The sequence below is a fragment of the Triticum aestivum genome, chromosome 3B, assembly GCF_018294505.1.
Source record: "Triticum aestivum cultivar Chinese Spring chromosome 3B, IWGSC CS RefSeq v2.1, whole genome shotgun sequence".
Lineage (NCBI taxonomy): Eukaryota > Viridiplantae > Streptophyta > Magnoliopsida > Poales > Poaceae > Triticum > Triticum aestivum.
In genome coordinates, this window is record NC_057801.1 from 427,229,331 (window position 1) to 427,243,218 (window position 13,888).

The 13,888-nt window shown below is 42.8% G+C and overlaps 2 protein-coding genes across 8 annotated transcripts; one reads left to right on the top strand and one right to left on the bottom strand.

The window, feature by feature from the left end:
• The first annotated feature begins 330 nt into the window (after positions 1 to 330).
• LOC123070180 (CTD nuclear envelope phosphatase 1) lies at positions 331 to 5,975 on the top strand. Of its 7 annotated transcripts, none has more exons than XM_044493236.1 (7): positions 331 to 583; positions 1,294 to 1,509; positions 2,305 to 2,435; positions 3,446 to 3,551; positions 3,776 to 4,285; positions 4,794 to 5,131; positions 5,578 to 5,975. In XM_044493236.1, exons 2-7 carry the CDS (start codon positions 1,362 to 1,364, stop codon positions 5,743 to 5,745), a joined length of 1,401 nt encoding a protein of 466 aa, XP_044349171.1. In that variant the 5' UTR covers positions 331 to 583; positions 1,294 to 1,361; the 3' UTR covers positions 5,746 to 5,975. The 7 variants fall into 7 exon arrangements, with proteins under 7 accessions (XP_044349171.1, XP_044349173.1, XP_044349176.1 ...); XM_044493238.1 differs by having other exon boundaries at positions 376 to 583; positions 1,401 to 1,509; XM_044493241.1 differs by having other exon boundaries at positions 376 to 583; positions 1,401 to 1,509; positions 2,305 to 2,367.
• Positions 5,976 to 6,725: 750 nt separating this feature from the next.
• On the bottom strand, positions 6,726 to 13,365 carry LOC123070181 (mitogen-activated protein kinase 10). Its single transcript, XM_044493244.1, has 10 exons — positions 12,985 to 13,365; positions 11,514 to 11,922; positions 10,675 to 10,802; positions 10,515 to 10,574; positions 9,726 to 9,875; positions 9,485 to 9,640; positions 9,162 to 9,373; positions 8,944 to 9,042; positions 7,662 to 7,828; positions 6,726 to 7,579 (listed from the first exon to the last, which is right to left on the bottom strand). Exons 1-10 carry the CDS (start codon positions 13,006 to 13,008, stop codon positions 7,506 to 7,508), a joined length of 1,479 nt encoding a protein of 492 aa, XP_044349179.1. The 5' UTR covers positions 13,009 to 13,365; the 3' UTR covers positions 6,726 to 7,505.
• Between the last annotated feature and the right edge of the window lie 523 nt (positions 13,366 to 13,888).

Below are 13,888 nucleotides of genomic sequence, written 5' to 3' on the forward strand. Positions count from 1 at the left end.
GACTGGGTGGTTAGGTAAAGCAGGACTAATCGTTATAAAATTAAACGGGTGGACTCCGCTAGGCATGATGAGCTACCGATCCTTGCCGTCCACGTGTACCCATGGGCCCTGAGTCCCGCGCACACCACCACCGTGTACTCGCACATGTATGCATGACACATGGGCCCCAACGTAGCCAGGCTCACCTGTCAGGGAGTACGGCCAAACATGCTAACGGAGGAACGATCGTTGAGAGGAAAGGGCGCCGCAACTCACCCCGAAATCGCGAGACCAACCCGAAACCATCTTCTCTGGGTCGCATTTCGGTGGGGTCGGCGGACCAAGCCCCACATGGCAGCCAGAGTGGTGGAAGAGGCCGGTGGTTTGGCCTGCCGAACGCGGATCGGTCGTATAGATTATGTGGTGCGGGATTAGCGAGCGATCGAGCTGTCCCCTACCTGTGTTGCTCTCCCTCCCCTCTCCCCCCCTCTCTCTCTTGCGCGCTTGCTTGCTCCCCTTCTCCGTGTGAGCGAGGCCGAGACGGAGCACCAGCGGAGGAGGGCTGTGCTGAAGAAGGCTGCGCCAGCGAGAGCTTGGTGACTGGGTACGTATCTCCCCTGCTCTTCGAGCTCCAAGCTTTAATTTCTCTCTCTTTTTCCCAATAGTATTCGTTCGCTCTCTGACTTTTATTTTCCGTGTGATTGCTGCGGATTTTGTTTACTAATTGAGCTCTCTGGGTTGGGGAGGGGGCCTGGGGTCAAACTTGAGGTATCTCTAGTATTTTGGTACCTAGTATTAGTTTGGTTCAGCTTGCTGTTGGCTGTTGGGCGTATGGTCTGATTTGTGAATTCTGGCCCGGAAGATGATTTTGTGAGTTCAAGCTTCGGTGTGATTACATATCTCCTGCTCCGAATTTTCTGTCAAAATAACATGGATCATGGCGGGAGCTTTGTACCGGGAAAGTGTGCATCTCAAATATCTAGAAATGAAGTTGGTGTTTGTTTGTTTGCGAGGTGGGATTAAATCTGTGGAGATATTAGTTTATCGGAGGCTGCTTGACTGTTGAATTCACTTGCCATATGACTACTACAGTATATTTTCTAAATAGTCTTCAGCTAGAGAACTATATAGGCGCAGCTTCGATGATAAAAGATTCATCATAAGAATTTGTTAAAAAAAAAATGGACGCTCTTAATTTCTCGAGAACTACTAAAGTACTGTATTCTCTTTTCCACTACACTAGCCTTTAGATTCTTTTTTACTGGCAATACTTTTCTCCACTAATGTATTGAGTGATATCAAATGTCTCAACAGTTGGCCTTTTCCTACCTACTGGACCTGCAGTACTTTGAACATGCTTTTTGCATATCACTGCATTAAGGATGAATAAAATGTTAAGCACCGACTGTTTAGGGACGCAGGAGTTTCATACATTCCACAAGACCACTGAAATACTGGAAGACTCGCAACCTCAAGAGATTGCATTCCACGAAACAGCGCTGGGGTCAACGCTAGTAGATCATCAAAATGGTAAAGTCTGCTTAATTTTAATTCCAATCTACTTGGTTAGACTCGTTTTGATCTTTTCTCTCTCTCTCTCTCTCTCTCTCTCTCTCTCTCTCTCTCTCTCTCTCTCACTGAATTCTGGATTTTCTGCTTGGAATACACCTGTACTGTAGCTGCATTAGAGTAGTGACTCTTTCAGAACATAAACTTCCTTGAATAATATATAATCCTCAGGAACGTGTTATACTACTACTTTACTTTTATACTACCTTGCTTTAAAAATAGTAAATGTGTTAAATTGCCGGTGACTGAACGTCGGTCTGGATATCTGGATTAGTGTAATATAGGTATATTAGATAATAAGAAATCGGAAGCTAGTTTTTGTTCCTTGTTGTACTTTTATACTGAATGAGTGTATCTAGCATTAACCTCTTTATACTCTGGCTGCTAACAATAAACACTACTGCTAAGTTCCAAGTCTATGTAACAAACCTTCTGTAGAAATGAAATACTGCAAGCGATAAGAGGTTGTTGCTTATGTTGTGTGCTGAGCTCAAAGATAAGAATGTTCATATATATGTCCGTCTCTCCCCAGCATCAAGTTGTCAAATTTACCTTCTGTTTTAGAAAGCCCAGATATTTCATTGCTCTATAATTAGGATATGCGTATGATGTTATTAATACCATTAATTAGTTGCATATGGATGTACGGTTCTCTCAAAGACGACAGTGAGTTCATGAGTTGCAATTTAATTTATTTATTTATTGCAGTTTGCTCTACTGCTGAAGTGTTGCAATTTAATTTAAATTTGTTTGCAGTCCACTCTACTGCCGCAGTATCAGCGGTAGACATTGGAATGGCTGAAGTCAGCTTGTTGCATGGTGAATCTGACACATCAGCTACCGGTTTACTGCCAGTGTCATTCTTGTCATGCAGTCCTAGATCTATGGTGATTAATCTTCTAGTTCGTTTAATAAAATTTAATTCCTGATAAAAAACATACTTCTATTTCTGGTCTCTGATAAGAAAATCACATTATCATAACTTATCATTATTTGGTTGATTTCCTCTATTTCTCAGAAGCAACTACGTACTTAGGTTCATATCTTCTTTTCGATAATGCGTAGACTCATATCTAGCATTGTGGTCCTATTGAAAAAGTATGCCGATCTAGGACCCATGCCAGTTGTAAGGATTATCAGCTAATTGCCACAGTTGTAGCAACTTCACTCAAGAACTATATTTGGAATTTGTATGTTAGTTTTACTTTGGAATTAGATGACTCTTCATTGTTCTTTTTACCTTCATGTTAATAAGTACTCCCTCCGATTCTAAATATAAGCCCTTTTGGAGATTTCAATACGGACTACATACGGATGCATATAGACATATTTTAGAGTGTAGATTCACTCATTTTGCTCCATATATAATCCACGTTGGAATCTCTAAAAAGGCTTATATTTGGGAACGGAGGGAGCAATATCTTATTTCTTTGCTTAATAGTCATTACTACATACACTTGTCACAAGTTGAATACTAAATACTGTTGAGCTGACAAAAAAAATCAATATATTTTTTGCTTATGTTACATTGGGAAATCGAGAATGTGGCGGGCTAAATTTTTCGAAGCCAATTACATGTTTGGAAGTATAAATTAAGGAACTATAAACATGTAACATTGGTTGAAGTGATGAAACCATAACAGTTCAGTGATTGGGGCTGGAAATAACAAACCCATTCTCCTTAGCTGTGGTTGTTTTCTGCAATCCGCTTAGACACTAGGAGCTATCTCAGTTTAAGTTACTTAGACAATGATTATCAGCTGCCTTTGTAAAATCTAACAGAACGATTCCATCTTTGCTTTATTTATCCACTTCATCAGCCTAGAAGCACTGCTACTTATGTCAAAGTTATGAATTCTGCAGTATGGATTATTCAACTACTACTTAATATTTTTAGGTTCCAATATCAGTTCCTTCATCATCTAGCCTTGAAGCCATCCTAACACCTAATCCAATGTACAGTGATGTTCAGTTGAAAGAAGTGATGAACTACAATGCTACAGGTAATATGGCTTGACTTTCAACTCTTCCAATGATTTAAGTTGCTGGCTTGCTGTAGTATTTTAATTTTAGGTTTCATATCTTCAGCCTTTCTAGTGTTGTATTGGACTATATATTGCTCAAGTATATACGCATTTAGCTGCTTGCCTTTATCATGCTATCCAGTTCTTTATCTTACTATGTGGTATCTGAATGTGCTGATCTTCTCCTTATTCTGTCATTGCAGCAATGGATGAAAGCACTGAGTTCCTTCAGCTGATTCTTAGTGGCAATGATGAAGGCTACAATACTACAAGCGAACTGCAAGTTTGGGATGTTCTGGACTTCTACTTCTCAGAAAGTTTTTCTGATGTACAATTTGATAGCATAATGGGTTTTACAAGTGACGTCAGTACTTCCTCTCATGATTATATGATGAATATTGTTGACTTGGTAGAGCGGCCTGTGGCACTCCTGTCTCTCAATGAGACAGAGGAACCAAATAATGCAACCAATAAGGCTCCAGTCGATCACAGTACAATGGACCCTGATGACACATCCTTGTACCTTCAAATGAAACCACCAGATTCAGAAACTGAAAGTACTTCTGCCTCTCAGGATGTGATAGGAATTGAGTATGTTGATGAAAAGCTTCATTCTAAAGGTCTGCCTGATTTAATGGATGTTGACTCATCCAGTCGTCTGCGAAAATCACCAGTGAGAACAAAGCATGTCACTCTTGTGCTTGATTTGGATGGTAAGCAGGCAGTGTATTCACATCATTCAGTTATACTTCTGAAGTTTTCTTTCTTCTAGTAATTGTGACTTAAGCATGATGCCATCCTGTCTGCTCAGGGATTTGTAAGACAAGTTTATAGATATTTTAGGAAGCAAAGTTCATAAATCTACCGACTACATCGGCTGGAATTAAACTGCAAGAAAATTGATGATCAACTATTAAATAATAACCTGTGGGGATTTGATTATGCTCTCCTAAGATTAGGATTGTTTAAATCAATCCCTGCAAGCCCCATCAATATGTTGGATAAAGTGGATCCAAATTTCTGTTTCCTTTGAAATCTTTGATCATCCAGTTCACAGTGAATGGTTTTCTTTTTCTTTGTGGTGTCATAAATTTTTCAGTTTTTTATTTTAGGTCATGCATTAGCTCATTATCTTCAGCATTGCAAAATTCAGTTGTGATGTCAACATTCTTACTGCGATTTCTATTTTCTAAAGATAAATTAACCATTTTTCATATGCAGAAACTCTTGTCCATTCAACATTGGATCACTGTGACATATCTGATTTCAGCATTCAAGTTTTCTTCAATATGAAAGACCATACAGTCCATGTGAGACAAAGGCCCCACCTGAAGATGTTCCTTGAGAAGGTAGCTCAGATGTTTGAGCTTGTCATTTTCACAGCTAGTCAGAGAATCTATGCTGAGCAGATAATAGATAGGCTTGACCCTGATGGGAAATTGATCTCGCAACGAATTTATCGTGAGTCGTGTATATTCTCTGATGGCAGCTATACAAAAGACCTGACAATTCTAGGAGTCCACTTGGCAAAAGTTGCTATAATTGACAATACGCCACAGGTAACATTCCTTCCAAAATACTGTTCCCTCCGTCCCAAAATTCTTGTCTTAGATTTGTCTAGATACAGATGTATCTAGTTTCTCCTTTGCAAACGTTGGCTAAAGGGGGAAGGATCCCTCCTTAACTGCCCACTGTATAGAAGTGCGACCTTTCCGCGAATTAGCGCGGATAGCACCGCAGCATAGCGGACTCGAATGCAGGTGGGCGGGTTCAGCACCTTGAACTCCAGCCATGAGCTAGTGCCCAGTTCTCAGTGTTTCTACTTTCTGTTTGTAGTTTTCAGTCTAGTAGCTATATTATCTAGGCATGTGACCTGCAGGTATTTGGTTGCTTCCTTTGAATCAAATCAGAACTTTTAACAGCTAGAGTCGCTCTCTTCCTAAGGGCTTAACAACTCCTGAACACTCTTATGGATGCATTATAGCTGAAACCTCTCTTGTTTCAGGTTTTCCAGTTGCAAGTCGATAATGGCATCCCGATAAAGAGCTGGTTTGACGACCCCGCGGACCAGGAACTGGTCGAGTTACTCCCATTCCTCGAGACCCTTGTTGATGCAGAGGACGTAAGGCCACTAATCTCAAGGACTTTTCACGGCACCATCCAGCAGGATTAGATTTAGATGCATCATTGTCGTGCACTGAGCCTGAGCCTGCGAACTTATCTTGGGAAATTAGGTATAGGATCAGCATTCACCATTTATGTTATGTTGGCTGTTACAGATAGCAAGCATAAACTGCATGTCGCCATGGCTTGTATACGTAGTATTGCTCGGGTTTTCTGTGTGGCAGGTCTGTGTACATAAATTATAGTATTGAATAAAGTGATCTGAGTCCAGTTTTGCTCTGAGGGGCCTCTCAAGCAGCAGTCACAGAGTAGCTGACTATGCCTGAAGCTTTCACCTACACAAAATTCTCCCTAAATCTCTATCCTGGTTGTAGAACAGTCGTAAATTTCAATTTTATTTTTGGAATAGCGCCCAACACGAATGCTTTGGCGTACGTGTGCGTGATGCGCCTAAAAGTGTGATAAGACTGCCTCACTGTTATTATTTCTTTCTTTAATTAACTGATAAGCGTGTGCGTGAGGAAACCAGACTCCTTTTTTTTTGTTATTAGATAGAAAACCAATCTCCATGCCCTTGTGAAGCGTTCTCTTCACCACCACCGAAATGCTTCTTAGCAAAGGGGCAGCAAGCTAAGACTAGGGACTGTACTCTTGGCGACGAAAACTCAAGGTTTGCGCAACATTGCGTCTCAGCGAGCTAAGATGGAATGACGCTCATAACTGGCGAACTGGAGAACGAACGATCATCAGGGAGGGTGGAACACGCAAACGTTTTTTATGGAATTTTTAGTTCTCAGGGGGTGGCATTTTCTTCATAGCGACATGGCAGTTTCTTCAGAGAAGACAATTTTCATTTAAAAACTGCCGTCGTTTGATTTATTTTCACAAGTAGAATTGCCATCAAATGTGATTTGCTCCGAAGATGAAATTGCCGTTTCGCCCCAAAGGGCAAACAGGAAATGATCATCTGCGTTTGCCATGTTTAAAACCGGTGACCACTGATTCAACTACCTGGTGGCAATTATCACCTGCAGCAGAAGTGTGCTTTATAAGTTTATATATATCTTTCTGAAGTTGCACATTGATGACAAACATCTCTATACAACAGGAAACGGGTTAGCATTCCTTCCTTTCCCTTCTGTCTCCTCGCCCTAGAAAAAGTAACCGGCGCCTAAATAGCTCAGATTACAAGCCACTGGACTGACTACCCACCCCCATCCAGTGTGCACACAGGCAGATACAACAAGCTGATGGCCCGAAACAGAACGAAGAGCTTCACACGCTTCCAGATCAGACAGCAAACATAAGCATCAAACCCCGGGCTGCCCTGCGCTGTAAACCTTGTGGCATCCCCACCCAAGCTTGATCCGCCACTTCGTTTCTCGCTGTTTCGTTAAGCCACCAGCCGCACTCCAGGAAGGCATGTCGGATGCGCCTGACTGGCCACTAATACATCTGCGACATACCGTAGGGAACAACGCCGACCTTCCTGTGAGCACTTGCCGCCACTCCTGTTGTAGTTGGAGCTATGCCATTAAGGGATCTCGAGTATAGGTTTGATTCCGCTGATAGCCTATCAGAAGAACCCCTTTTCGGCCCTGCTGACTGATGGAAGGGAGGTGCTCTCATGTCCAGAGCAACATCAGGCACAGTTGAACTGTTTGCGCAAGCATAGGCCTGCTGGTGCAGCGTATACATTTCGGCCTGCGATGGCTCGGAGCAAGCTGACTTTGCCGGTGTCTGATAATAACCGTATATTTGCGGGATTTGTTGTTGGGGAGGATAACCGGAGTTCATTGCTGCCACTCTTCATGGGTCATATGTATCCTTCATGCCACCATTTTCGTAAGGCAGAACTGGACCAACAACCCTTCCTGGTCTTGCTGTATAATTGACAACCATTATATGATTAGATTAAAACTAGTACCAGCTAAGCACGTATATCAAGCATGGACTAGAAAGCACCTGTTGGCACTCTTTGTGGAGCCTGTGAGGTTCTCTGGACATTGCCAGAATATTTTTCTGAATCTCGATGATTTTTATAAGACTCGTCAGGCGAAGGCTTATCCCTTGATGGGCCAATACGGGGTTGTTCCTTGCCATGAATTGGAGCTGAGTGAACAATAGTAGACCTGTAAAAACGTTAACAGATGTTTCATGAATCAATTTGCAAGAATTAAATGTCCAGCCAGGTAGACTGCAAGAGAATCAATACATCCTGCATCAAAGTGCACTAATCAACTATCAGGTTGTGAGAGCTGAGATTCCGAATATGAAGTGTGTATCATCTCCTGGCATGTCAACATGGCCCAAATTTTATGCTTGCTATTTTGTTAGGAACTGTTTAGTTAACATTTAGTGGTCATTACGATTTCACTTTATTAACATATTTTGTCATATTTTTATCATTCTTTTAGCAATAAATATGGATTTTACAACAGCGGCCGGTCAGCAGCGACGGCAGAACGCTAGTAAGGCCGTGTGGGGCGTTGCGGTGTGCCAGGGATCCCTCCATCGGCCGTTGCTCAGAGGCGGGATGCGAGCGTGGCGGTGTAGTCCTAGGTCCTAGCGGCGTGAGGGAGATGGCAGCGTTCGGTTTGACTGTTCATGGCATGCAGGCGTGATGTGTGTGGCTGCATGCGCCCTAGTCTCAGCGAGATGCCAAAATGCATCTCACAGCAGGCCTTGGCTATTACTTGGCCTAAACCCTACAAGGTGGTTTTCTTCGGATTTTCAGTTAACCGGGACTCAAAACTGAATTTGACTGCACCAGTTCGGTTAGTCAATTCTACAAACCGAATTTTCAGCTGCCAACTGAAAAACCCAATAATTCATTTTAATTTTTGCCCAGCTCTAGCTACATACATTGAAGTCCAAAATGTTATTCATTATGCCACCACGTCAACATTGGCTCATTTCACCTTCTTGTGAAAGCATATTAAGACAACATTGTCATCGGAGTTAAAGTGTGGCCAATGTCGGTGTTCCAAAGTTCCAAACTGAAGCCAAAAATGCCATTCATTGTGTCATATTAGCATAGGTTTGTTTCACCTTCTTGTCTAACCATATGAAGACAACATTATTATTAGACGAGGTGAAGTGTGACAAATGACGGTGTGCCTAAGTTCCAAACTGTGACCCTGACCAATCTATTAAGCTCTGATGTGTGCCTTTTAGCTGTTTTGAACTCCTGCCGCGAATATAATAAAAGGTAGAGAAAGAAATATCATGGAACAATGAAGGTTACCTAGGAAGAGAGGTGTGCTTTCTATCCATTGGAACTACAGGGCCGTTCTCACTATTTTCTTCAAGATGAGCAAACTGCTTCCTAAATTGATCAACAGCACTGCATAAACAAGGGTAGAGAAGTGTCCTAGTCAGTAGACTGTGCAGAGATACAATGAAAACAAAGGTCAAAGCATGAGCAAAAGCACCATCTAATTCCAAAGATATTATTGCTCAGACCTTGGGTATAGAAAGGTTGTCCTTTCAGTTCCATTGGTGTAGTCTTTGAGCAATTGTGGATGGTATTCCAATATCTCACGAAATATAAGCTCCCTTATGTCTTCTTTTGTCACTCTTCTACGCTCAAACTCAAACTCCATTTTTGTGATTGGTTGGCAGGATGGTTCTCTCTCAACCTTGGCAAGCCCTTTAAAGTACGGATGAGACAATGCCTGACAGAAATCACAAGTTTCCAAATAATGTCACTTTATGCACCTCAATAACTCAAAAGTACAAGACACTGTGCCAGCATAAGCAGGGCTGTAAAAACACTACCAATGTACCTCTTCAGCAGTTGGGCGGTCCTTTGGATCAAACGCTAAAAGCCTTTGCAACAGGTCTAAGGCCAAAGGATCTGCATTGGGAAATTTATGCGAAAATGAAATCAGCTCTTTCTTTCTCATGCTGCTCAGATACCTCCTTGCTTTCTCATTCCGGACCTGGAAAGGAAGAACCTATTAATGTCAATTGGATAACCGACCAAATAGACTATAGAAGGATTCCCAAATAAAACCAGCACTATACCCGAGAGATTGTATCCATAGATGGTGTGCCCAGAAGATCAGTCATCAGATCTAACTGATGTACAACATTTTTACCAGGAAACAAAGGTTTTCCTGTCAAGACCTCAGCAAAGATGCATCCGATGCTCCAGACATCAATGGCGGGTGTATACTGCAATTTTGTTAACAGAGCATTTATGTTAGAGAAAAACATGCATGAGTAACAAGTTACTGTTTATCAGTATCGCATCATGATAATGTTCATTGAGAATAATCAAATATAACAATGCCTGAGATGCTTTCACAAGTCTTAACACAAATATAACTCATATGATTTTTAACAGCTCCTACCGAGAACGATACGAAGTCAAGATTCTATGTAGCATAGATTGACATAGAAATGGAGTAACTTCATGCTTGAGCACTCAATGCATGATCAACAATGCGATAAGGAAACAACAAACGTATGGTTATGACAGTGGGGAAAGTCAAAGTGATGGTTTGCAGATTAAATTAGCTTTTCACACAGAAGCAGAGCTTGTTCCAATAAAAGGTGCTGTGCTCCCATAAAATATTCTATAAGATCTGTGGGGAAAATGAGGTTTCATGCCACAGCATAAATAAGCTTGGAACAAAACTAATGGACCAATCACCGAAGAAGAATGGTTTGTATTAATAGGTCGATTAATGGTAACGAAAGATGCATGGTATGGCAACGCAGCACCATTAGTCTACCGTTATATCAGTCTGTCAGCTCAATGCTTTAACCAAAATTCAACCAAGAGAATGCTAATAATGGAGGGAAGCTTACCTTTGAAAAGAAGGAACCACAGAGCTCTGGAGCTCTATACCATCTTGTCGCAACATAATCCTGTAGTGCAATTGAACAAATAGACATCATGATGATTAGCTCAAATCAAACAAGTCAGAAATGTAAGGATGGCAGGATATAGGTTTTCCTTGAAATATACCGTCCAAAAGATTGTTGTGGGGGTATCGTTGAATGCAACTCGTGCCAATCCAAAATCACAAATCTTCAGTTTGCAGTTGGAATTTGCCAATATATTCTTTGGCTTTAGGTCCCGGTGATAAACATTAGCTGCAGTTACATATGGCCATAGTATCAGCAATGGGTGCAGGCAGCAAAAGTAGCACGACTGGACATGTTATTTATACAGATTTTGTTCATGGAAAGAACTGTGGAGATGCTCCTTTTTGGTTGTTGAAAAGACTACCACCACGCGGGTATACCATTTGAACCAGCAAATATGTATTATCAGGAAATTGCGTAATATAAAATCTCTAAATCATGAGGTAACAACACGCACTCTATGAAAGAATATCTATCCTGGTGTTCACCACCTAATGCCTACAAAGATTAAGATAATTAGCTGTTTTTGAGCATATTTTGAATTCAAGTGATGGGCATATATTTATCACCTCTCTTCTCTACCCAACCAGCATGGCACTAGTTGGTACAGATTTTATTGCTATGAACTCAGTAACCGCAGCTAATCTAATACTCCCTCCAATCCAAAAAAAGTGTCGCAGCTTTGAACTAAGGTTAGTTCAACTTTAGTTCAAAGCTGCAACACTTGTTTTGGATCAGAGGGAGTATATGTCATATGGAAATTATTTGAATATGCTAGCGATACCGTACATACGGCACCAACCATAAGCGTTCGGGTTTATTTAGCTAGTATATCTAACTGGAAGGTGGTGACCTGATGCAAGTTCACTAGAGCAAATATACTGCATGGTCCTGCGACATATGATTTCCAGAAAGATAAGAAATCGGTATGTTACCTACCAGTGTGAATGTATTTCAGAGCCCGGAGTAATTGGTAAAGAAAGAACTGGTAATGCTCCTTTGTCAAGTCATCATTAGCCTTTATAACCTGGTGGAGATCAGACTCCATGAGCTCAAAAACGACATAAATATCTTTGAAGTCTCTTCTCGATGGAGGCAACATAATATGCTTGATCTCAACAATGTCAGGATGTCTTAAGAGCCTCAGAAGCTTGATCTCACGGAGAATCCGTGCAGCATCAGATATGTGCTCAAAGATATCATGTATCTTTTTTATCGCCACTTTCTCTCCGGTGTGGACGTCTATTGCGGAGCACACGACACCATAGCTGCCCTTTCCAACGATTTCCTGAATCTTGTATCGACTTGCGTCGCCGTACTCCGTAAAAAACTCGGCCTCTGCGGAACTCTGGAAAAGAATTGCAGATATCACGTCAAATACATTTCACAAATCTGTCACTGGAAGCTCGTCAGAAGCTCCCGACGACAAGAAGCTTGAGTGATCAATGGACCATCAGTTCTCGCAATCATATACGTATATACAAACAATTGATGTCACGCTGTCAAGCAAAGCAGAAATGGCACGGTAGGTGGTGGGTCGCAAAAATGATGACAGATCTCCAGATACTTTTAATGGACGACATGTAAAATAACTAATCATTGGGAAGCTACAACCAGTATTAAGGAATAGATGCTAAATTCAACTGTTGTGCAGGTAGATGAAGAAATTTTCTTGAGGAGCAAGATCTTGAAGCATTCGCTGCGCAACTGAAATCGTGACACGCGCCACTTGTGAGTCAAGTGCTCGTGCACAGATCGGGGAGAAGAACCCCACAAGAAAAGCCAACAGCTTTGCCCACCGACAAGGAAAAGCAACGGCCACAATGTCTTTGCGCGGGCAGCCTCTCGAGGTCACAGAACGCGGTCAACTTTTGCATGTGAATTGCGAGCTATAGTAATAAAGGAGCGCCAAATTACACCTTTATTCCCAAATATAGAAGGAAGACTGCCGCATAACTCAATGCGATGCGACGGGAGTGCGGAAAATGCATGGGACAAGAAGATGAAAGCGAGAAGGAGCGACATGATCATATAGAGATTCATCAGTTACATAGAGGGAAAAGATCGTGGACGGCTAACGAAAATACTGCCAAAAAATACCTACCCTTGTGGGAATAAAAATAAACTCAAACATCCGGATTGACACGGCACTGAAATGAGAATAGTGATACGGCGGCGGAACGTCAAATCTATGGGAGTGATGCCCAGAAGAGAAACAAGAAACTGTGCCGAACAGAAAGGGAAAAGGAAGGCTTGAACGGACAGAGACCCCAAACAAGGCAAAGCATTCCCTCGAAATAATAATAATAGTTAAAAGGAAGCGCAGGAGCAGCTCAGCTGCATGAATCAGCTGGACTGGGGCGGAATTCACGCGCACAAAAATGCTAGGGATCTCTGGGAAGGAGCCGACCTTCTTGCGCTGATCCTGCTGCATCTCGCCGCTCACCGGATCTCGCCCAGAATCTCCTCAGCTCCCCCGTACCGTAAGGGCGGCAACGCAACGACAACACCAAGCCCGCCTCCGAATGGACACGGTCAGACACACGGCATTTGCCGGCGCCGGGCCGGGCCGGCGAGGACGAAAAGCGCACACGCCGCAGGGCGCCGGCGGACGGATCGTGAGACGAGACGAGACGAGGCGACGAAGGGAGGGCGGGAAACTGGGGGGGAGACCCTAACCCTAGCGACGGGGCGCCGGGCCAGGGCTAGGGCTCCCTCTCTCCTCCCTGTTCCTCCTCCTCCTCTGCTGGTCTGCGCTCGCGCTCCGCGAGGGGAATAAGAAAGAGAGAGAGGAGGAGGAGGACGGGTGGAGAGGAGGCAGGCAGTGTGTTTGGCTTGTTTTTGTTGCCATGAAATGAAATGAAAGGAATCCTGCTTTGATTTCCGTGCGCGGACGGACGAGATTGCCCCTCCCCGGTTGGCCGCCTGTCGTGGGTCGCGTGGCCTCGGGGTTGGTTGGAAGCCATTTCTCGCTTCAGGTTTGCTCCTCCTTCGCTGACCCGTTTTTATTTAATGCTGATGCGCCCTGCCTGCTTTGTATACGGTGGATTACTACCGGTGGGCGGTCGGTGACCACGGGAAAATGGAGGTGGCTTTCCAAATGTCAAATCCCTTTTGGTATCTTCTCATAATCAGTGGTGGTTTATGCTCGATTCCTCGGCCATTTGTTATGGTTCTAATCTATTTTTGGACTGGTATTGTTTGAATTCTCACTCCGATGAGCCAGTGCCATTATCCGTTTGCGGTGTTTTAGGAATGGATATCATGACATTTATTGCATACTATGCATATAATCCTTCTATCTAGAAGAAAAA

Bases quoted from the DNA above. Each gene is read 5' to 3' on its own strand.
- LOC123070180 (XM_044493236.1), top strand. From the start codon at position 1,362: ATGAATAAAATGTTAAGCACCGACTGTTTAGGGACGCAGGAGTTTCAT. The intron at 2,436-3,445 runs GTGATTAATCTT...TAATATTTTTAG, and splicing joins CATGCAGTCCTAGATCTATG to GTTCCAATATCAGTTCCTTC. The intron at 4,286-4,793 runs GTAAGCAGGCAG...TTTCATATGCAG, and splicing joins TCTTGTGCTTGATTTGGATG to AAACTCTTGTCCATTCAACA.
- LOC123070181 (XM_044493244.1), bottom strand. From the start codon at position 13,008: ATGCAGCAGGATCAGCGCAAGAAG. The intron at 11,923-12,984 runs GTCGGCTCCTTC...ATTCTTTTCCAG, and splicing joins AGCAGGATCAGCGCAAGAAG to AGTTCCGCAGAGGCCGAGTT. The intron at 9,641-9,725 runs GTATAGTGCTGG...CTTCCTTTCCAG, and splicing joins CTATGGATACAATCTCTCGG to GTCCGGAATGAGAAAGCAAG.